Genomic DNA, 25,879 nt, shown 5'->3' with positions numbered 1-25,879 from the left:
TTCTTTTTGGGGTGAGGAATTTGTTTTAAAATTAGACACTGATGATGGGTACCAAACTATGAATATACTAAAACCCAATGAATTGTAGACTTTAAAAGAGCAAACATTTTGCTATGTGAATTATATCCAAGTAAAGCTGTTATAAAAAAAGAACATCATAGAAATTATGGTTATGGAAGGTGAAGTCAGAATAAAGGAACAGATACAAGCAAAAACACAGAGATGGAGACCATAGTGATTCATGTCAGAGAGGGGAGTCTTGATTCTGGCTATGGAAATGGACAAAAGAGGTTAGACTGTGGAAATATAACAGAAGAGGAAAGCAATACATGAGGTACATAAGAGAGAAAGATAAGCTTAATATATTACCAAGGTTTTGTCAGTAAGAACTAAGCAGTTGGTAGTACCAGTGACAGAAGATTAAAGTGGAAAGGCCCAATAGAAGTCCCAGGAAAGACAGGAATTTTATTGAGCTGTACTCATTTTCAGGTTCTTTGGTTCCCAAGTGGTTAACAGCCTAAGTATTTATTATGAAGATTTTTCTAGTAGAATGGAGAAAGAAAAGAATAATTAAGATTAGAAACATCAACTGAGGAGTCATTCATGCTTAGGTACCAGCTGACACTTGGGTGTGTACAATGAGTTTTACAAGTAGGTCTCAAGGAAGAAGGGACAAAGCCCAATCACCTCATTCTTGGGTGAGACAATTACCTTTTCATTCCTGTTCTTTTTAGTCCTGTTCTTCAAACAGCTGTCTGTGGCATGTGGGTAGCATAGTTTGAAGTGTAACAGGTGCTTGTAATTTCCTTTCTCAAGGTCACAGGTGACTCTGCCAGTGCACTAGAAAAACCACAGCTTCTGGGCCCCTTTCTTCCCACCAAACCCCAAGATCCCCTTCTCACATCCAGATTACTCTCTGTTACTTATGTGTCTTTAACCCACCCTGCAGCTTTGAGAATTGAAGTGCCACTATTCTGAGGGAATCTAAGACTCTGTCCACTAACCCCAAACCATATCTGATTAAAACTCCTTGGTGTGTGGATGGGATGTTTTCCAAGAAAAAAATTCTGCAATTGGCTTTCTTAGATAACATCCATGGTAGATGGTGAAGAGGGAGGAATCTGTATTTGGCTCTGTCCTGTCCTCAAGGTCTTCATGACCCATCTTGGCTGTCATTCTGGTCAGCCCTACCAGAATCTCTCAGTTGTCTACTCTCCTCATTACCACCCCTGCCTAATGCCATTAAAAGATACAGTGATGATACAAAGATCAGATGAGATAATACACACTATGAAGCAGGGTTTTTAAAACTAAAAATTGTTTTTATAAGTGTTAATTGCTGTTAATATTATCTGAACTGCTCCCAGTTTCCACAGAATCTGCCTTGTGCCACTGAGTGACATTTGAGTTTAATGGTTTAATCATATCAACTTATTCTGCTCTTAATATTTTTGGCTCATCTACCATAATGCATTAACACATTCAATTTAAATGTTTCTAAAAGACTCTTAAAGACCTTTTATGTTTCAGTTTCCCTACTGGCGAATGATGATGATGATGATACTTTTATCATACAGAATTATGACATTCATGAGATATCCTACATAAAACACTTTGCACAGTGCCTGGTACATAATGAGTGCCCAATAAATGTTAGAGGTATGATTGTTATTACTCAACTCCTAAAGTTCTTTATCAAAGAGGAATGGCGTTCTGTAGTAAAGTATTTCTGTAGTACTATAAACGTAACCATATTTTCCAAACAAAATATAGATCTACTAACTCCAACTCCATTCTGAAAAGAAACTTTATTTCTAGGTTTGGCAAAAAAAGCTTTGAAACCATGAAGTGCCCTCAGAAAAGTCTGCTCATGTTGCCATAAGATATTACCAGGCAGAGATACCGTGACAAGAAAACTTTATGAAGTTTAATTAAAAACACAGAAGTTTAGTTCCCTCTAGGGATGTATCTTACTTACTCTTTATGCATTAAACTAATCTGTGACCCAATAATGTCGTTATACCAAGAGGTGTCTGCATTATTGGCTGCTGCACTACGATCTCTGCCAAAGACTGATCTCTGGGGAAGCTGAGAAGATGGCAGGATAAAGGGCATCACAGGAAGAAGAGATCTGGTAAACTCGTGTATATTTATCAAGGTAAGAAAAGAAACTATGGAACATCTGGAGTGGCAGATGGTAAATGCCCATCTAGGCAGGAAGAACAGAGGACTAGATTGATAACTTTTGATTAAATTTTCCCAAAATGGAAAATAATATTCCATAAAATGATGAGTCTGAAAAATTTTTCTAAATAATTGCTTCATTTTATGGCATGATCAACTCAGGTTTTGGTTTTTGTTAGGTACTATATTCAATGCTTCCTTACAGGGATCAAATTTTATATTGATTAAAAGGAAAATTTCAAGTAATCACCAAATCTTATTTTAAAAGACAGGTAAGTAAATGCTTTGCTAAAGGACAATGCAATGTAACATTGAAATTGCTTTTAAACATTAACATCCTCCCCCCAGATGACTTTTATTTATAAGGCATTTTGTTGATAAATAGAAACTTAAACTGACCACATGTAAAGAAATTGTTGCCTTTTTGATTTTGTTCATTGTTCAATATTTTCCTCATGTTATGAATAAAGACAATAAATAAGGGGCATTATAAAATTTGTTCATGTTACAGAGTTCAGGAGTGAGTGACCATGGCTGAAAAAAATCGGCATTCAAAAGAAAAATGAGTCAAAAATAAACTGATGAAATTCAACAAGGATAAATGGACCACTGCACTTAGGGTTAAACGGTAATAGTGGAAAGCTGAGAGATTACTGTGTGCTAGACACTGTACTCAGTGCTGGAAACAGCACTAATGAGGTGGGTACTATTATTATCTCCATTCTAGAGATGGGGATACTGAGGCACAAGTAGGTAAAGAATGGGAAGACAGGTCTTGACAGTAAATCTTTAAAATATCAAGAAGTTATGGTAGGTCATAATTCAATATCAAACACAGTATGCAGATTATAGAAACCAATAATATCACTATTTTTCATATCACAATTAGAATATTAAATCTAGTTCTGGATGTCACTTTTCCAAAGAATATGAACAAACTGGACCAGTATAATCAGTATAGATTAAGTAGAAGAAAATGGATAGAGTTAGTCTAAAAAAGAGAATGTCAAGATGAAACAGACACTCTCAAGCATCTCAAGAGCTGTGTTTATAGCAGAGGAAGTTGATTTGTTCTATAACGATCTAGAAGCAGAGTAAAACCAAGGTACTAATCATTTGTAGGTAAAGCACAAAACTTGAGTAATTAATGAAAACACAGTGTTTCTAAGGTAGAAGTAGTTTTTTGTTTTCCAGGAAAGAACGTATCCACAAGCAAGGGGACTCTTTTTTGTAACCAGTGACACATCCTTCTCATATGTTGAAGCTAAATGACTAAAAATGCGTAGAGATTAGAAACGTCTCGATACACTTATCAAAATATCCCATTATTAGCAGATAATGTAGTCTTTGTCAAATATCAAGGACTCCAGAGGCTCTTAGGTAACATGTTAATTAAAAAGAAAAGAATTTCCTGGCTCTATATTTACCATCTGTGTGACCCTAGTGAAGACTCTTCACTTTTCAGTGCCTCAGTTTCATAATTTATAAAATGGGGATAATAAAACCTATCTAAGATTATACAGATGAAAAGAAAGTAGATATAAAGATACACTGGCAACACAGTAGGTATTCAATACATGTGTATCATTGATGCTCACAACAAAGTTAAATAATAGTTTGATATAATGAACTTATTCTTAGAGATTCAGGATCATTATGAATATTAGTAATATAATAGCTAGTAATATTATGTGTAAGGCATTGGACAGTTCTCAGACTGTAGTGCTGAACAAGAACATGGAAAACCCCTCTCTTAGTGGTGCTTACATTTTACGAGGGGAGACAAAATTCCATAATTTTTTATAGGCCTTTCTGCTATAAAGCCTTGCATTCTGTAGAATTAGGCTTATGAAAAAAAAAAAATGCAGTTGTTGCAGACTACTTAAAATCTATGGAACTTGTAACTAGGGTGCTGAAAGAAACTAACAATCCTAATCAAAGTACTAATGTGGTATTAAATCTTTGCCGGCATCTGTACCCAGCATTATGGTTAAGTCAGGTCCATGAAAGAATTTCCTTTCAATAGAGACCAGTTTATCAAAATTAAAAACCCAGGGCTTCCCTGGCGGCGCAGTGGTTGAGAATCTGCCTGCCAATGCACGGGACATGGGTTCAAGCCCTGGTCTGGGAGGATCCCACATGCCGCGAAGCGACTAGGCCCGTGAGCCACAATTGCTGAGCCTGCACGTCTGGAGCCTGTGCTCCGCAACAAGAGAGGCCGCGAACCACGATGAAGAGTGGCCCCCACTTGCCGCAACCAGAGAAAGCCCTCGCACAGAAACGAAGACCCAACATAGCCATAAATAAATAAATAAATAAATAAATAAACAAATAAAATTTAAAAAAAAATAACGCAAATAATTTTTAAAAACCCAATCAGGTTTTAGATTTCATCAAACAAAACAATTCTTCATTTGTATTAGCAGTTCTTGAAGCGACTAAATTAGACATTAGCAAAAGGCATTTCAGCTTTTTTCTAAAATGACTCAGTCTTTCCATTTGATTATGAGAAAGCCTGCCTCTGATGGGTTTAAACTTGTAACATGCATAAATAAATCTTTTGCAATCTTATTGACATCATTCAACTATTTATTAACTGCACATTGGCTAATTTGCATTACAGAAACACAGACTGTACTTACAATGACAGTAAGTACTACTCCAAAGAAACAGGTTAGGGGGTGAAGTACATGTTTTGGGCGGGGCATATCACCTCCCCTTATGGCATTTAACACAGCTCCTGCTTTCTGGCTCCTGTCTTCCCAGTTTAAGTTCCTGAGGAAACAGACTCCCTTCCAGCACTTGCTCTTTTTGCTGCTCTCAGGGGAAAAAAATGACCAAAATAATTCCTCTGGAGTCAGGTCTCATGGGAACCATGTGTTCATACTTCTAGACATCTCACTAGAGCTTGACTAAGGAAGGACTTCAGCTAGAGTCTAAAATGGAATGATTTTAATTTCTTTAGTTTTTTAATGCTTTAGATGTACTGTTTTAGAATATTTATGCACTTTTGAATTGTTCTTGATTCATAGTTTTGATTAGCCGAATCCTCAAGTTCTACCAGTTTGTGTAACTGAACATGACTTTATTTGTGTTGGGAAAGCTATTAGTGAAAGAGATTGAAATGGGCAAAAAAGATTACTGGTTGCTCTTTCAATAGAACCCTAGGCAGCCAGACCAGTGCCCTTCCTTTTCCCCACTGTACTGCACATGCTCTCTAACCCCTGCTGGCTAAATTACACAGTTATCTGAACACCATATCCTACTACTTGGCATCATTTCACCAAGCCCTGGGCTTGTGAAGGTGGAGAGATTTGGTCTGTAGTGAAAGGACTTAGCTTTTGATCTACTGAAGACAACTAACCCACGTCTACTAATTAAGCAGCATGAAATTTCCAATAGCAATGGTGGTGATGGGCATTTGTTAGTCGACCCAGTGGACACGACTGCCATGTGTATAATATATGGGTGAATTCTAACTGAATCCTGAGAATAGGAAGAATGAGAGAAATGATGAGTGAGCATTCAAGCGATGACTATCAGAAATTTGCTTAGTTTTTCTTCTTTAATATGTTGTCCTGGAACAGTAAGAGCAGATGAAAAAGACCCAAAGTAAACCTAAAAGATCAACTTCTTCAACTTTCTTCATTTTACCAACTAGAAAAGTTTTAAGTACTTAGTAAGGAATCTTGCTACAACTGCCTTACTCTACTCCTTTGTCTAATGCTAAAATACAGTGTGCCTCCTTCTCCCCATTTATGTTCCTGAATTTTTCCTTCCATCTGAGAAATTTTTTGAAAGTAATAATGTTGCATAAATACAAAAGCTTAATTTTTCACTTTTGAAGAGCACGGAAAAAGAAACATGTACTTCACATTCTATATAGGTTCCTTTCATGGCAGCCCTTTTGGCAAAACATTACTTTCTTTTGTGAAATGAGTCAGCAATATACACACAAGGCTAAGGTAACTGCTGTTCTATTTTCCATCCTCCTCTCACGACAGGTTTCCTGAATTGCTTCCAGTTCATCATGCCTCCTAATGTTACCAGCTAGCTTCCTTTCTGCTTCCATTCTCCCAAACTTTTCTGACCACCTATGATGGCACAAAACCTCCAGGTAGACTCCCTTGGCCTCCAAGATGCTACACTACTCCTGACTTCCTATGACTCTCTTTTCTGTCTGTCTTCTGTGAGGGCTCTTTTTCCAACCTTCTGAATATGGACATCCCTGAAGTCCGGTCTAGCTCTTTGTGCTTATTTATTTCTATAGTTTCAGCCTATATTCATTGATTCATTTAAGCTGTATCTACTACAGTCTATAAGCAATGGTGACTAAAGCAGACATGGTCCCTACTTTCATGAAACTTACATCCATTCTATCGAGGAAGACAAGAGATAGACATGAAAATAACTGAACAAAAAAATTACAAATTGGGATAAGTATTAAGAAGGAAAAAAAAAGGTGCAATAAAAAGACTAAGTGGGGAGTATCTACTTCAGATAGAATGGTGAAGGAAGATCCTCTGAAAAGCTGACATTTTACTGGGATCTAAAGAAAAAGCCCATTATGCAAAAGGGGTGTATATTCCTGGCAGAGAGACCGAATGTTCAAAGCTGATAGGTGAGTGGGAGAAAGGCTGGCTGTGTTCCAGAAACTCAGAGCAAAGAGTATCATAAGGTGATGCTGAAGAGGTAGGCAGAGACCACATCAGGCAAGGCCTGGTAGGCCCCAGGAAGGGGTTTGGGTTTTATTCTACAAGTAAGGAGAAGTTATTGAAGAGTGTTAATAAGGAGAAGGAAAACCCATTCTGACTTATATTTTAAAAAGATCACTCTGGCTGCCATGACTTACAGAATCGATGAATAAAGGGATCACACATTCAGGATTGCCCAAGACAGTCCCAGTTTATATGCCTGTTGTCTTGGTGTAACTGGATTTCTGCATCGACAGCAGGAGACAGTCACAATATGCAATAAATAAATACATACATACATACATACATAAACACACTTTAAAAAATGAAAAGAGAAAAAGAAAGAAGGTTGGTCAAGAGGCACGCAGGTCATTGCGGCAACCTTCATCAGATTCCCTTGTTCCCAGTGTCCCTGCCCTAGCTGGGACCCTGGGGTCCTCCCTTTGATTCTTGACCTCAGGCTTGGGATATGTTCTTGTCCATATTATCTGGCCATCTCTTGTGGTGAAATAATATTCAATATCTGGTATACAGAAAAATATTGAGAGGAATGTGTCTCAACTCATTTATCCCTCACAACAATCCCTGAGGTAGGTATTACTCCCACTTGCAGACAAAGAGGTAAAGAATCTTGCCTGAAGTCATATGGAGTAAAAGTGGCCAAAACAGGACTTGAAGCCAGGACATCTGGTCTGGACTCAGTGTTCTTAAGCCCTCTTCTAAAATTACTCCTCAATGCGAGAGACCTAGACATGTTTAGGGAACTACAAGTAGCTCAGAGTGGCCAGCGTTGAGTATTTGGGAAAAGTTGGAAATAAGTCTACAAAGGTAGCAGAAGGCTTCAGACCACATGCTAAATAGCTTAGCTTTCAACTGGTAGGAGATGGGGTGCACCACAAGATCTCTAACATATGATTGTATTTATGCCTTGGATAAATAACTGTGGAGAACGAATTTGGGAGGTGAGGCGGAGGAGACTGGTTCCTGACTGAGCTTTTTCTAAAGACTGGATATCTGCCCCCTTCCTGGACGGGGCCTTTGGACACCTGTTGGGAAGAGTCTGCTTGCTTTCCACCTATGATGATACACAGGACTTCCCACAACCGAGGTCTGAGGCTTCTGACCACTGGATCTCCCTTCTGGACCCCAGAGCTGTTCAGTGTGGCTCTATCAAGCACAACAAATTTAGATCTTCAAACTCATCCTCTTTTCTGAGGTTCAAGCCTATATTCTCAGTTCTCTACTGAACATTTCTACTTGTTCATGGCTTCTGGTTACCTGAAATTTAACATGTCTAAAATTGAATCTATTATTCTCTAAAAATCATCCTTCATCCCTATTTTTAAAAAAATCTGTTAACAGAGTCATCATTCTCTCAGTAACCTATGTCTCCAGCCATCACTTACCTCTTTTTCTTTTGAATTTCTATCATCAGTTCTAATTTCCAAATCTTTCTCATAAGCATACCTCTATTTCCATTTCCATTGCCCCTTCCTTATTCAGACCCTTAGCACCTTGAATGTGGATTATAGTAGCTTCACAGATCATTTACTTCTAATCTCCACCTACCTGCAATTTCATGAGCTGCTTTTATTTTAATTTTTTAAAAACATTACACCTTGATCATCTTATTCTCATGCTCAAATGCCTTACTGTTGCTTATATTGATAAAGTCTTAATTTTTTACCTAACATCCAATGATCTTTATAAATCATGCCCAAATTACCTTTTCTTAATCTGTCTCATGTTCTGAAATGCTCTGCTTCAGGCAAACTGTCTCCATCTATAAACTCTGTGTACTTTCCTTCTACGATCTTCAGTCACACTGTTACTCTGGTCTAGAACATCCTATTCCTTTTAAAATCCCATCTGTCCTTTATGATCCAGTTTAGCACCTTCCTACTCTAAACAGCCTTCCCAAATCACTACAGCCCTGGGAATTCCTAATGCACTCAAGGCCCATCCCATATTCCTATACTTGAGTACAAGCTGCCTTGTTGACATGACATCTGTACTATATTGCTCTGAACTTTTATCCATTTCATGTATTGAGATTTAACTATTTACAGTTCACTTTTCTAATTAGACCAAGAGCTGCTCAAAGACACAAAGCATGTTTTATACTTTTTTGTATTTCTGCTTTCCCCCATACCACTCCCAAACCTACCCAGCACTTGATACTGTACTGTCCTATGGGCACTGTACACCTAATGTTTGCTGATAATTTAGAAAATAAATTCCTATTATGCCACTCTTACGTTATAGTCCTCCAGTAATATGACACTTTCAGAATTTTAAAACTTTCTCAGGTAGAGAAATTTAGCAAAGTCAAAAGAGAACTGGGGGAAAAAAGTCTGAGAAAAACAAATGTCAGCAGAGTATACTAATGGGAAAAATCAACATAAGCTTCATAATTTACAATATCTGGAGAAAAATTAATGTGCAAATACTTAAGAAAAATGTTATATTAAGGATAACTCACAAGTGGTCTTAAAAAAGAACCAATTTAGCATTTACATTTGAATTTCAGTAGAATTGCTCTGAATTGCTACTTTATTGATAAGTGGAAACAGATTCTTTTATGACGAGTTATAAAAGCTTATAGTTTATCAGTTCCCTCTCCACCCTGCAATTGCCTTCAGGAAGAGATTGGCCATAGGTTCTATTTTATGAGTTTTATAGGGGCACATTCACCCTAGTTTACATACTATGAATTCCCGGAAAATTCTATAGATTGGCTGTCCCCAACAGTATATTAAAATGTGAAAGACATATTTTATGTAAACATATGTATAAATTTATTAAACTAATGTGCAATAATGCAATATGTAGCAATCTTGTGAACCTAGAGTGGGCTAAACAATGATAATAATCTAACAACAGAAACAACTCAAAATGTTATAGAATGAATATCATATAATCCATAATCATATAATCCAAAAGAGACTCAGAATAAAGTTTAATTTGAATGTACATTTATGAATAAGTTTACTGTTAAGGGCAAGCAATACCACAAACATCTCAGATATATTTTCATAATAATAAAATACTCTAAAACACAGTAAAGTTTACCACTGACGAAAAATCATGTGACAAAAATTTATCAATCAAGCCCTTAGAAAACCTAGAAGGAGTGTAACCGCAGAATGAATGAACAGCTTGTTAAACTGGTCTTATAACAATGAAGAATAATGACTACAATAGGCCATGTTGATGTTATTTTGAATTTTATCGTACCAGTTTTCACTGGAAGAGATTCAAAAACAGTTCTCCTCAAATCACTAAAAATACTTTATATATTCAACATGGCTTACCATGTTTTAATTCCACCAGAAAATAGGAAAAGCTATGGGAACTGCTGTGCATATGACTGTACATTAAAAGGCAGGTATGTTTTAACTAAGTCCTTCGTGTAATAACCTAAAGTAAGAAAAGACCAGACATGTGGGTGGAAGACTTCGTTATGCTAGTTGCTATTTCTCTTTGGTTTGCAAATAAGTCCTCCATTTAAAGTAACTATGGGACTCAAGCCTATGCTGATTTAACTATTAACTTACTTTTACACCTGCCTTTCAGGGTTCAGACGATGACCTCTGATTAATCTGAGTCTGATATTATCCTTAACTTGCTGGAGGCTATAAGCAGGTGCAGCAACCAGCTCTTAAAGTGGCATGATCTAATTATCTTCATGTAATCTAATATTATGATTATATGATGTCTTATTTGCTTTTCCTATAATAGTAACACGTCTGAGTGAATACCATTCAGCCCAAAAATCAGTGAAAAGAAAGTCACACATTTATGCATCAAATCTGAGCTAAGACATTAGGTATAAAGAAAATAAAAGAAAATCTGAATACATGAACAGGCAAAACATGCTACCTATACAAAGGAATAACTATCAGACTGATTTGAATGTCTCTCCTGAAATACTCAATGACAGAAGGCAAAAAGATGATCAATTTCCACAACGTTTTGCAGGGAAAAAGGTTATATTCAAATAATTAAAAGCCCTGGCAAGCTGTCTTATGCAAAGACAAATGAGAGATATTTTAAAATATGCAGATTCAGGTAATATAATTCTCAATTTATATTTCTTGAAAACACAACATGAAAATATACTCTTAGATATGAACAAAATTAAGAGCTCTGAATGCAAAGAAAGTAAGTAGTGATTATAGTCAGTTAAGAAGGAAGGTTTGATCCTTTTTGGTGGAGGGGGTCATGCCATGTGGGGATATTCTGTTTTGCTTTCTATTGAAGGAACCTCAAACACAGATATGGTATTATTTATGTCAAAAAGAAAAAAGATTCCAAACAAAAAATTAAAATTCATGTAATAAATGAAAAAAAAGGGAAACAAGTAAATTAAAAAGAGAGTGAGAAAGAACATAGAACCAAGGGACAAAAGGGGTTTTGTTCTCAGGCTAACCTATATTCACTTAAAGAACACTACTGCATCCCACTATAATGCTATAGGATCAAACTATCCTCTATAACCATATATTTACAGAAAAGTTCATTCCAACCTGAAGCGTCAAGAAACACATCTTTCCCTGTCACAGAGGCCTAAGAAAGTCTTGCTTCCCTCCCCTGCTGAATAGTCGTAAGTAGCATCTAGCACTCTCCTAGACCCCAGCCATTCACGGTAGGACTTAGAGCCAAAGGAATTGTAGAGAGGTAGGCTGGAAACTGGTGGCTAGGTATGAGGACAGGAGTCATTCAGAGCCTCAGCCATTCTGAAATCCTGGTCCACTTCCCTTCTATTTTTTTTCTCAGGCCCAAAGAGTCTCCTTTTTAGCCAGTATAGTACAAAGTTTGAACTCACAAAATATCCCACTTTGCAAAACTTTTAGACAGACTTTTTCCTATTTCTTTTATCTCTAAATATTTTCTTCTCTTAAACCCTTTAGGGAAAATAAGGGCACATTGACACAAAGGATGAAAATTAGGTAAAATTATATTTCTGTGAAAATCAGACTTTATCTGTCCTGGGGCCCAGCAGAGATTGGGTAATGAACAGACCTGTGATTCTATTTAGAGGTTATGGAGAAAGGGCCAAGGTTAACTGTCAGCAAGCTGGGGAACTATGGGGGAGAGGCGAAAGGTTGTTGAATATGCTTAAGTTGTAGTAAAGAGACAGAAGGAGAAGAGCTCAGAAAAAGACATCAGAAAGGAAGACTGGCTCAAGTCAAACCTGGGGATCTAATGAGTGTTAGGGGAGTGTCTGTATAAACCAAGTATTTTAAAACTTATCAACTCTACAGAGTAGAAGTGTTATTAATATATTAGGAGCCACCATTTAATAATCCAACTGGGAGAACATAACCAAAAACCAACGATACCTAAACTATTATGCATTAGATTTTGTTCCTAATTCACAGGAGTAATTTCGAGATCAGGGCACTACTGTAAATTTTGTTCATGCCATTATTTCTCATGATTTCATGAATATGTGGTTCTATTATTTTATGATTTAATTCACATGGGAATCTGCCATCAGCCTACAGGGTGAAACAAAAAAACCTGGCAGGTTACACTTTCCTGAGTTCCAAAATGTACAAAACACCCAGAATGTAAACAAGGTGCTGCAGGAAACCCTACAGGAATAAAATAAATTTCAAAAGTATATAAAATGGTCAAATGAGTAGATTATTCAAATACCTTAAAATAATTAATTTTCCATAATTGCTAGCCTTCCATTTTTAATATTAATGAATAAAATTTACATAATGTTATGGCTATTCTTTTAGCATACTTACTAAAGGATAACTGGAACACACACACTATATCCACGTACCTTTTTATGACTATGCTAATGATTAATTCCTCAAACACCAGTCGTTTCTGAAGCCCCACGTATTAAGTTACCAAACATGCTGAATCAATTATATGGATTTATAACAAACAGAAAAAATGGAGTCAATTTGTCCGTGAGGAAAATATTAATTATCAATAAAATTCAAATATAGTTTAATACTTTATTATTTTCTTAAAAAAGGTATTACTAAATCTTTCTCACAATAGGAAATGCTGAATTGTACGGAGTACTTGAAAGATTATTATATAAAAGGATAAGAAACAAGAATATGCTTAGTGAAGAGATATACTCCAGTCTACTTCTTGTGAATCTTTCAAGTGGGAACCAGCAACTGAAGTGTATTTCATACATACAAATACTATATACAGAGATTAAAAGGGAAATTTATTTGTCTTCCTTCTATATTATTTTCTATAATTATTTTTAATATGGTAAATAGATACTATAATTATTAAATGCCTTTTGTTGTCTGGTAGTAATAGTAGTGGAGTAAAAGATTAGATTTCACTTCTATAAGGCATAGTAAGGCATTTCACTTCTACAAGGCATAGTAATCTACAAGAGAAATGAAGCATAGTGGCCTACTTTCACTATTACAAAACATTCACTCTAAATAATGATGCTAGTGCACAAAATAACACTCATTTTTTACAAGGGTGTAAATCAATTTGCATAAAGATTTACAGTACTTTATCAAAAGTATGAAGTATTTTAAAATTAAATACCATTCTATTCATAACATTAATATAAACAAGTACCTGTAAAAATGATACAGCATCTTATTTTCCTGTATCTTAGTAAAAATTGATAGGTTATCTTGATTAATTAGAAAACATAAGGTTAATTTTCTTAAAGGGATATAACTCTTGGCAAAAGGTAGGTTACAAGAGTTTTCTACAATGGCATTTTGTGTCACTATAACCAGTATTATTTTGTGCCTTCTTAACAGTTTTAACAATGTAGAAATAGGTTGCCTTACCGTTGGTGCTGTATCTACATGGTGGTTACAAGGCTTTCTTTCTATACTGATAATCCCTGTGAAATGAAAAGACTGTGAATATTTGCTTATTATACCTATACATTTTATTTTGAAAACATTTATGTCAGCAAGACATGACTCCTACAGCTTACAAGAAAAAAGCCTCACTTGGATGGCAGAATCCTTTAAAGTGGTATCATGAATTCTTTGGTCAGAAACAGTTGGAGAGTTTAGCTAACTAAGAGACCTGACTCGAGGTGAGCTAAGCCAATTTTCTCATTCAAGTGGCATCCAGCAATAGCAGAAGATGTGCTCTTATTCTGTTCTCAGCTCAAAAATTATACCATTATCTCCCTCTGCTACATTTCTTCAATGAAAGTTTTGCTTCTGTCTTGAGGTCATCAAGTTTTCATAAAGAAATATCACAAAGTCTATGAAAAGAATTGCTTCCTTATTTTCTCAAAAACAAAAAATAAAACTATTTGAATTTCTCTTTGATCATCTGATTTCCTACTATGATACAATCGGCTATCTATTCAATCACCACAGAGTACTGGAGAAAAAAAAGTTCCCTTGATTCTCTCCTTTAAAATGACAATATAGACTGCTAACCTTGAGAAAAATCATTTTATCATGTATAGATTTATCTTTTTGTTCCCCATGTCCTCTACTGCATTTCTTTGTAATAAACAGCTTCTAAGGATGTAACACATTGCATCTCATCTGTAAAGATACTGGTTCAAAATCAAGCTCAAGTTTAAAATGAACACAGGTGTGGCTCTCATTTACTTTTCGATCTCTGTCAATCAGCAGACCAACATGTGAATAGTTAACATGTGAGTAGTTTAACAGTTTGTTAAATAACACTAAAAGCTAACCACGCAGGGGTGGTTAGAAGTGAGAATTGCAATGCACTGTTAAGAGCAAATAGCACAATTCCTAGTTGAAACAAAACACTAGTTCCTCTCCTTTATAGGCATTTAACTCATTTTTTCTTAAAGTATAATAAATGAGATCAACACAAAACAATCACTTTTTATCACTTTTGTAGAGTATATTCAAAATGAACTAAGTACTGTGAAACAAGATTAAAAAAAATAGTTTTTGTTTCATTTAAAAATGCTCTCAGTATGTATTGTTAGCCAGTGAAGTGTAAAGCACTATACTACCTGTATTCAATCAGCTAATATTTAGTTGTAAGTGGCTATTTGGCACTCAGTGATAAAAGATAAATTATAAAGGATAAATTATGATTTCTGACCTTAAGAGTCTAGTAAAACAGATGTCCTTTTTTGAAGAAATACTACACACCAAATTAACAGTTCTGTCTTAAATGTAATAACAAAGTCTTTAAAGTAATTTTGATGGAAAGACATTTTTTTTCTTAGATAACACTGGCCTTGAAAAGTTTTTTTTAAAACCCAAGTAAAACATATTTGAAAATATTCAAATAATGCTGATTCTTACTGTAAGACTTTACACTGAAGTATACAGAACTAATGGTGAAATCCTCACCTCCTCAGCCCTCATGCTCTCACAACCCTCTCTAGCTGCAACCGCTAAGAATAGTCTGGCACGACACACTGGCTTTAAAATGAGAGTGGTCATACCACGGGGTTCAGGAATTAGCAACATCTTACATACGTGTTCTCACTACTATAATCTGACTGCCATAAAATAGGCCTAGGCTGACTACTGATTTTAAAATTCTTATCCAATTAGAAAGTAATTTCAAAATGATGAAAATAAAAAAAACTAAAAACCCCCCAAATCTACATCCTTAGCTTATGAAAGTACAAAGAAAAAAATTACATGTTTTACAGTTTCAACTTCAGGATAAGAATGTGTTGAAAACTAGAATTTTAAAATGAATTTTCTAAAGATATTGGGTTGGGCAAAAAAAATTCGTTCGGGTTTTTCCATAACATCTTATGGAAAAACCCGAACGAACTTTTTTTGGCCAACCCAATATAAGCTTAGTTTTAAATTTAGATTGCCTACTGAAATAATATCCTTTGGAAATACAATCATACATGTTTGTTTAAGCTTTCAATAGAGAATATACCGAAAGGAATAAGCTTAAGGAAAAGCATCCCCAAATATTTTGCTATTTTAAGTAAATTTTACCAAAAAAAATCTATATTTTATTTCACTTTTATCTGATCAAACATTCCAGATGTTTCTGTGAAAAGTATTTCTTGGATGGGATTGACATTTAAGTTAGCAGACCTTGAGTAAAGTAGATTGCCTTCCATAATGTGAGTGGGCTTCATCCAACCAGATGAAGGCCTGAAAAAAGACTGACCTCCCCTGAAAGAGGGAATTGTGCCAACAGACTGCTTTCACCAGGGTATGTCCAAGTGTGTCTTTGTTATTATTAATCTTTCTTGGGACTTGACAGCCCTTTAATCTGCAGAATCTTATCATTCTTCTGCTCAGGGAAGTTTTATTCTGTTATTTGTTTAATTCTGCCCCATTTAATTTTTACCTTCATAATTTTTATCTTTTGATAATTGTGCCACTTAATCTTCTAGGTGAGCATCTTCTTTTTCACTTTGTCTAATGATTTTAAAATCTGAAATCATGTTTAGTTCCTTTCCAGAGGCCTACGAAGACTAAGGCAAGAGGGATGGCAAACGCTGGACAGTATCTCAGAAGATGAAGTTTTTTTTTCCTGGGATCTCAGAGCCAGTGTGTCAGGCAAAGTGTGGGAATGGGAGGGCTGTGTCTTCCTTGGTGCTGAGCAAGGACCTGTGCATGGAAAACAGGCCTCTTCTCAAGGTGTGGGCAGAAAATGGGTTTTCCAGAGTTCACTGAGGGCTCTCAGCCAGCAGAAGCTATAAATCCTCTGGGTAACTGGCTATTATCTGTCAGTTTAATGTTTGTAGTACATCAAGGGCCTGGCAGATCCTATGGACCACAATGGTCTTTAAACAGAGGCCTATACGCCCATCCACCTGGAGGAGTTTGCTTCCAGGACCAGTTACTGGGAGATGGCTGTAACCTGCAACTGATGAGACTTGAGAGGAGAAGCTTAATCCTGTGCCTCAGCACAGGGGTAACAGTTGCACAGGTTTGCTTTCATTTTTTTGCTATAGCTCAGACCTCCAGCAGAATAGTTGGGACCACAACCATGAGCGTGCAAAGAAAATAAACTCTGGTAAGGAGTTTCAGTAACTTGAAGATCAGCAAATAACCTTACACAACTGGTAGTGCCACTGATAACAATGGAAAAATTAGAGAATCTCTTAAATTAAAATAAAACAAAAGAAACAAAACTTGACAACTATTAAGAATTTTAAGATAGCTAATTAATAAACAACAAAGATAACACCATTTTAAAGGGAGGAAATAGCAGCTTTCAGAAAGTAAGTCAGAAGATGGGTCACACAACCAAGGAGCAGCAGTACCATTACTGAAACCCATGTATCTAAGTCACAAACCTCCAGGCCCATTTGTGTGTTTGTCTGGCCCCTGTGGCCAGGATCTGATTTAATTCACTTTTGTATCCATAGTGCCTGGTCCAAATGCTCGAAACACAGAAGGTCCTCAAGAGTTAACTCAAATATTAACTGAATGAATTAATCTATGCCATATCCACCCGGTTCATATTCTACAATGCAGTGTTAACTGTGTGTATTAGTCATCAGAATGTTTGAATTAACATTCTAGGACTCTTTTTCAAAACATTAATTAACTACTTCCTTTGGTAATGTTTCTAAACCTACTATAAAACTGAAATGTATTATTTTAAAATTTTCCTAATTTTCCAGACATTAATACACTCTGGAGAAGATAATGAAGAAATTTTATGCTTCTTGGGAGATGCTTTGGGTATTTTACTTTGTGGAAAATCAGAACATGACATTATACCCCACTTGTACCTGACTGATTGGAACAGCAGAATTATATATTTTTTAGTTTCCTTAAACTCTACCAATCTTCAAGTCAGGACCATGATCAAAGGAAAGAAAGAAAAAAGATGATCAGATTTATTGCAAAAACAAAGCAGGCCAAACAAAGTGCCAAATTCTGAAGCCAGAACATATATCCAGCAATCTTATGTATCATCACCAAATGATTATGGGCAACCCACCAAGCACAACGCACTGTGCTAAGGACAGGAGAGCCTCTCTCCTCCCTTATATGAAATTTTCTAAAGAGTTATTTGTTTTAGGCAACACTATAACTATGTATCCTAATTGAGTTTTGGAAGTTGCCATTAATCTCTATATGGGGCACAGGGAGAATTATGCTTTGATTATCTACGGCTAGGAGAAATGAAATACAATTTATTATATTCCAGTAAAATACAGAATTTTAGAAGGCAAAGATCTTTCCTGCCAAATTCAATATAAAGATGTCTGTACGAAAACTGCAAGCCCTTCTCAAGAATTGGAAAAGAAGTAAAACTGTTACTCAGATAATATAATTTATACCCAGAAAGTCCAAAAGAATCAATGCTAAAACTAACACAACCAATAAGAGAACTAATAAATCAGAAAGTCAGCATAATATAAAATTTAATATATAAAAATCAATACCCTTTACATACTCAAACAACCAGTTAGAAGATATAATGAAAAAGCATACCTCATTTATAAGATTATCATAAAAGAGAAAATACTTGAATAAATACAAAAATACATAAAACAGTATGAAGAAAATGTAAAAATACTTCTGAAAGACATAAAAGTAGTCTTGAACAAATGAAAAGACATCCCTTGTTCTAAGACAATGTAACATCACATAAAGGCCAATTTTCTCTGAGATAATATATGAATTTAATGTGATTTCAATAAAACAGTTTTTGTCCCAGCACTAGACAAGTTGCTTCTAAAATTCATATAGAAGACTATGCAAGAATAACTAGAAAAATCCTGGGGAAAAAAAGAGTGATGACTGAAAATAAATACTAAGTATCAATATATATTGTAAAAAGTCTCTAATTAAAACAATGTGGGGATGACACATGAGTAGACATGTAGATCAACAGAATGTATTAAAATGCTCAGAAAAAGATCCAGGACTAAATATAGCAACACCAATAGTGGGGCAAGCTGACATTATATACCACCTGATGTGATGCAAAAAAGCACACATCACTTACTGTATTCTTGCCAAAAAAGTCTGGCTTGGATCTAATCATGATAAAATAGACAAAATAAAAACAGTGGATATTCTACAGGACAACTGGCTCAGGCAGACTCTATAAAAAAGTTAATGTCATGAAAAACAAACAAAAAAGATTCTAGATTAACTGAGATTAAATGAAATTAAAATGACATAATGACCAATATAAGTGCTAATCTGGACTGGATGCTGTACAAAATAGGTAAGCAAATAAAAAATTACTTAAGACATCTTAGGCACAATTAGGAAAACCTGAATATGAACTGTTTATTAAATGGTATTATAGTATCATTAATTTTCCTAGATGTGATAATGGAACTATGGTTATTTAAGACAATACCCTTCTTGCTGGCAGATATATGAGTGAAATTTTAAAAGCAAAGAAGCAAATGTTGTGAATTTAAAAGTTTCATTTTACCTACTTTTTTCAACTTTTTTGTGGTTTTAAAATATTTCAAAATAAAGTTTGGGAAAGGAGTGTAGGCCCTTAATAGACTTTTAGTGACCATATAGTAGGCAAACAAATTTTCAATGGTTTTGAAAATTGAAAAATCTTCCATATAAGCAGAGTAAATGGGTTTAAAATTCTCACTGAAAAAACTTCTCAGCATTATTTAAAACAAAGAGCCAACAGAAAATCAAAACACTCACTCTGGATTGATTAGAACACCTTCCTAAAAATGAGAGAAAACTCCACAATTAATGCATGAATGTATTTATATTTGACATGTTGATAGCACCACTCAATAAATCTACTATGTTTATTAAAAATAATAAGTTTTAATTATAATAATAATTATATTATATTATTATATTTTATATAATATTTATATTATTATATATAATAATAAAATTACCATCCTGTTCAGAGATATGAGTTGTTTATAATATCTACTATTAGACTTTGTTCCTTTATAATCAGGGAAAAAATACATTCCAAAGAACAATTTATTTGTATAATATATCCTGACTCTGGAGCCACTCTGTAATGTATTCAAAGACTGGCTCTGGCAATTATTAGATATGTGACTTGGGCAAGTTATTTATCCACTCTATGCCTTCATTTCCTTATTCAGTACAGGGGAAGCAATATGTATCTCACTGGCTGACGGGAGGGTAAATTAGTTAATTAATATAAAAAATACTTCAAATTATACCTGGCATACTGAACACTGAACATAATTGATATATATTCAGAATGTTTATTTTGATTTTAATGTTTAAAATATCTGATCCAGAAGGAGATCAAGATGGCAGAGTAGAAGGATGCTGAGCTCACCTCTGCCAACGAACACATAAAAAAAAACACCTACACGTGGAGCAATTCTCACTGAAAACAAACGGGAGACTGACAGAAAGACTCTCCTACAACCAAGTTTGTAAAGAAAGATCACAGAGTCGAGTAGGAAGGGAGCGGAAGTGATCAGGTTGGGACCTGTGCTCCAAGGAGGGGACACAGAAGAGGAGGGGGATATCAGGGGCTCAAAGATCCTCCCTGAAGAATGAGGGGTTTGAACCACATCTTGGCCACCCCAGCCCTAAGGCTCAAAACCAGGAAGATGAGTACCCTTAGCGGGTTTGAAAACCAGTGGGACCTAAAGGAGGACTGTAAGAAGTCGAGACTTCACTCATGCAGACTGTGCACGTGTTTGCTTACTCCCTGAAAAAGGCAGAGGCAGTAGATTGAAACTGTACAGGGCTCTGGCCAGTTTCCCACAACTGGCTCAGTGCATGACCCAGCCTGCACCAGGTGCCTGCTCCAGCCCCTCTTGCTCTGTTGCAGCTCCCTCTAGGGCAGAGGTGCTGATACTGAGGAGAGTGGACTCTTGTAGGGGATGGAGCCGGCTTGGACCTGGCACTGCATGTGAACAAGGTGAGGGCAGCCATGGCTGACACTCATGGAGGCAGCAGATCAGGAGTAGTCTGCAACTCTGACTGGTGTGCCATGACCATCCCAGCATGTGCCCAAGACTGGGTGTCTGCTCTGGCTCCTCTTGCTCCAGCACTGTTCTCCTCTGGGGAGAAGGTGCCACTGCCAGGAGTGGGGAGAACACATACGTAAAGGGAATGGAATAAGCTCAGATCTGACCCTCAGGGCTTCTGCTCCACCTCCTTGGGACCCAGCCCCACCCCTGATATGGTGGTGATGCCTAATGAGCACAGGAAAAGCCCAGGCTCACACCTGGCTCTAGCTCTAGCCCCTCCATCTCTAGCCCCACCTCCCACCAAGGTGATAGCTGCCAGCACACCCTCGGGGAAGGCATGACCCTTGCTCATTTCAGATCCAGCTCTAACATCAAAGCCACTGGGCACATGCAGACTACATAGGATGCTCCCACACAAGAACACCTCTTCAAGACCACAATAGTTAAGTGTTTCACCTAATTTCATAGAGACATAGAAAGTTAAACAAAATAAGAAGACAGAAGTTTTTGTTTCAAATGAAAGAACAAGAAAAAAAAACCTGAAAGAACAACCAATGAAACATAATTTACCAGATAAAGAGTTCAAGGTATTAGTAATAAGAATACTAACTGAACTTGGGAAAAGAATAGATGAACAGGTGAGAATTTTAGCAAAGAACTAGAAATCATAAAAAAGAACCAGTCAGAGCTAAAGACTACAATAATTGAAATGAAAAACATACTAGAAAGAATTAACAGCAGACTATGTAATACAGAAGAATGCATAAATGATCCAAAAGATAGAACAGTGGAAATCATCCAATCAGAACAGCAAAAAGAAAAACAAATTTTAAAAAATGAGGACAGTTAAGGGACCTCCAGGACAATATCAAGCATATTAACATGCACATGGTAGGGGTCCCAGAAGGAGAAAAGAGAAAGGGTTTAAAAATATATCAGATGAAATTATGGCTGAAAACTTCCCAAAGCTGAAGAAACAGATTTCCAGGTACAGGAAGCACAGAGAGTCCCAAACAAGATGAACCCAAAGAGGCCAATACCAAGACATATCATAATTAAAATGGCAAGAGTTAAAGATAAAGAGAGAATTTTAAAGGCAGCAAGAGAAAAACAGTCATATACAAGGTATCAGGCTTTCAGCTGACTTTTCTGCAGAAACTTTGCAGGCTGGAAGGGAGTGGTATGGTATACTTAAAGTGCTGAAAGGGAAAGACCTACAGCCTAGGATACTCTACCCAGTAAGGTTATCACTCAGAATTGAAGGAGAGAGAAATAACTTCTCAGACAAGCAAAAACTAAAAGAGTTCATCAATACTAAACTGACCCTACAAGAAATGTTAAAAGGTCTTCTCTAAGTGGAAAAGAAAAGGCTACAACAAGAAAAGAAGTAAGAATTTATAGGAAAGGAAAAATCCCACTAGTAAAGGCAAATATATAGGAAATGCTATGGATCAACCACTTAAGCTAGTATGAAGATTAAAAGACAAAAATTGTAAAATCAACTATAACTACATTAAACAGTTAAGAGATAGACATGAAAATGTAAAATATGATACCAAAACCACAGAATGTGGGGGAGGGGAGTGAAAAAGGAAGATCTTGTAGAATGTGTTAGAACTTTAAAACAAGTAGATATAGTTATAGGTCAACATATATGAACCCCGTGGTAACCACAAATCAAAAACCTACAACATACACAAAAATCAGAGAGAAAGGAACACAAGAATAACACTAAAGAAAATCATCAAACCACAAGAGAAGAAACTAAAGGAAGAAAAGAAGAGAGAACTACAAAAACAAGCAGGAAACAACAAAAATGCAATAAGTACATACTTACCAATAATCACTTTAAATATCAGTGGACTAAATGCTCCAATCAAAAGACATAGGGTGGCTGACTGGATATAAAAAGGTGCATCTATATGTTGCTTATAAGAGACCCACTTCACAGCTAAAGACACACACAGACTGAAAGTGAGAGGATGGGAAAAAATATATATCACGCAAATGAAACAAAAAGAAAGCTGGGGTGGCAATACTCATATCAGGCAAAATAGACATTAAAACAGTGTCTAAAACAAAGACAAAGAAGGGCATTATATAATGATAAAGGGATCAATACAAGAAGAGAATATAACATTTGTTAATATATATGCACCTAATATAGGAGTATCTAAATATATAAAGCAAATACTAACAGACTTAAAGGGAGAAACTGACAATAATACAATAATAGTAGGGGCTTCAACACCCTAATGATATCAATGGACAGGTCATGCACACAGAAAATCAATAAGGGAACAGTGGTCTTAAACTACATTTAGACCAGTTGGACTTAGTAGATATCTGCATGGTGTTCCACCAAAAAAGATGAATACACATTCTGTTCATGTGCACATGGAACATTCTCCAGAACAGATCACATGCTAGACCATAAAACAAGTCTCAATAAATTTAAGAGGATAGAAATTATATCAAGTATTTTTTTCTGACCACAACAGTATGGAACTAGAAATTAGAAAGAAAAACGGAAAAAACATAAAAACATGGAGACTAAACAACTTATTACTAAAAAATCAATGGGTTAACAAAGCAATCAAAGAGGAAATCAGAAAATATTTTGATATAAATGAAAATAAAAACACAACTTTCCAAAATCCATGGGATGCAGCAAAAACAGTTCTGAGAGAGAAGTTTACCATAATACTGGCCTACCTCAAGAACCAAGAAAAATTTCAAATAAACAACAAAACCTACTATCTAAAGGAATTAGGAAAAGAACAAAAGCAAAGTCCGAATTCAGCAGAAGGAAGGAAATAATAAAGATCAGAGAGCAAATAAATGAAATAGAGACCAAAAAACAATGGAAAAGATCAGTGAAAACAAGAGCTGCCTTTTTGAAAAGATAAAATTGGTAAGCCTTTAGCCAGGCCCATCAAGAATAAAAAGAGAGGACCTAAATAAACAAAATAAGAAATGAAAGAGGAGAAATTACAGCCAATATCACGGAGACACAAAAAAATCATAAGTGAATACTACAGACAGTTATATGCCAATAAATTGGACAACCTAGAAGAAATGGATAAATTCCTAGAAACATACAATCTTCCAAAACTGAATCAGGGAGAAAGAGATACTCTAAACAAACTAGTAGTGAAATTGAATCAGTAGTGAATTGAATCAGCAAACAAGTCCAGGACCAGATGACTTCACAGGGGAATTCTACCACACATACAAAGAATATATGTATTATCCTTCTCAAACTATTCCAAAAAACTGAAGAGAGAGGAACACTCTCAAATTAATTCTATAAGGCCATCATTACTCTGATACCAAAATGAGACAAAGATACTAAAAAAGAAAATACAGGGCAATATCTCTGATGAATATAGATGCAAAAATCTTCAACAACATATTATCAAACCAAATTCAACAATAAATAAAAAAGATCATACACCATGATCAAATGGGATTTATTTCAGGCATGCAAGGATGGTTCAATATCCACAAATCAATCAATGCGATATACCACATTAACAAAGGTAAAAATCACATGATCACCTCAATAGATACAGAAAAAGCATTTGACAAAATTCAACAACCATTCATGATAAAAACTCTCATCAAAATTTGTATAGAGGGAACATATTGCAACATAATAAAGGCCATTTATGACAAACCTACAGCTAATATCATACTCAATGGTGAATAGCTAAAAGCTTTCCCTCTAAAATCAGAAACAAGACAAGGATGCCCACTCTCACTACTTCTATTTATCATTGTATTGGAAATCTTACCCACAGCAATCAGACAAAAGAAAAAAAGAAAAAGAAAGAAAGAAAAGAAAAGAAATAAAAGGCATCCAAATTGGAAGGGAAGAAGTAAAACTGTCACTATTTGCAGATGACATGATACTACATACAGAAAACCCTAAAGTCTCCACCAAAAACAAAAACTATTAGAACTAATAAATGAATTCAGCAAAGTTACAGGATACAAGATTAACATACAGAAATCTGTTGATTTTCTATACACTAATAATGAACTATCGGGAAGAGAAAGCAAGAAAATAATCTCATTTAAAATTGCCTTATATAGAATAAAATACCTAGGAATAAACTTAACCAAGGAAGTAAAAGACTCTAAAAACTATAAAACACTGATGAAGGAAACTGAAGATGATACAAAGAAATGGAAAGATACTATGGATGGATTGGAAGAACTAATATTGCTAAAATGTCTATACTACCCAGAGCAATCTACAGATTTAAAGCAATCCCTATCAAAATAGCCATGACATTTTTCACAGAACTAAAACAGATAATCCTAAAATTTATATGGAACCACAAAAGACCCTGAACAGTCAAAGCAAGCTTTACAAAGCTAGAGGTATTGTACTCCCTGACTTCAGATTATACTACAAAGCTACAATAATCAAAACAGTATGGTACTGGCACAAAAACAGACACATAGATCAATGGAATAGAATAGAGAGCCCAGAAAAACCCCCACACACTTATGATCAATTAATCTACAACAAAGGAGGCAAGAATAAACAATGGAGAAAAGAAAGACTCTTCAATAAGTGGTACTGGAGTAACTGGATAGCTACATGTAAAAAAATGAAATTAGAACAATTCTTCACACCATATAGGAAAAAAAGCTCAAAATGGATTAAAAACCTAAATTAAAGAAGGGAAGCCATAAAACTCCTAGAAGAAAACATAGGTAGAACACTCTTTGACATCAATTGAGCAAATTGTTTTTTGGATGTCTCCTAAGGCAAATGAAGCAAAAGCAAAAATAAACAAATGGAACCTAAACTTAAAGGTTTTGCACAGCCAAGGAAACCGCTGACAAAATGAGAAGATTACCTACTGAATGGGAGAAAATATTTGCAAATGATATGACCAATAAAAAGTTAATATATCAAATATATTAACAGCTTATATAACTCAATATCAAAAAAACAAATAACCCGATTAAAAAAGTGAGCAGGAAACCTGAATACACATTTTTTCCAAAGGAGACATACAGATGGCCAACAGGCACATGAAAAGATGCTCAACCTCGTTAATCATCAGAGAAATGCAAATCAAAACTGCAATGAGATATCACCTCACACCAGTCAGAATGGCTATCA

General features: G+C 35.5%; 1 protein-coding gene across 29 annotated transcripts in view; it reads right to left on the bottom strand.

Annotated features, from left to right (window-relative positions):
- AHI1 (Abelson helper integration site 1) overlaps nucleotides 1–25,879 on the bottom strand; it is a 218,708-nt gene that overhangs the window by 85,908 nt on the left and 106,921 nt on the right. For 25 of the 29 annotated variants that reach the window (XM_082405630.1, XM_082405620.1, XM_082405619.1 and 22 more), the window contains one exon: nucleotides 13,679–13,734. The exons of 2 other annotated variants lie outside the window; for them this stretch is intronic. In XM_082405630.1, coding sequence (XP_082261756.1) covers nucleotides 13,679–13,734 — 56 coding nt within the window. Of the gene's footprint in view, nucleotides 1–13,678; nucleotides 13,735–22,573; nucleotides 22,705–25,879 lie in introns of all 29 variants that reach the window. 2 more of the 29 variants (XM_082405635.1, XM_082405636.1) reach the window with 1 other exon arrangement.

Source organism: Balaenoptera borealis, assembly GCF_965194805.1.
Source record: "Balaenoptera borealis genome assembly, chromosome: 9".
NCBI lineage: Eukaryota > Metazoa > Chordata > Mammalia > Artiodactyla > Balaenopteridae > Balaenoptera > Balaenoptera borealis.
Note: the sequence above shows the minus strand (reverse complement) of the source record. Positions and strands in the feature narration are given on the sequence as shown.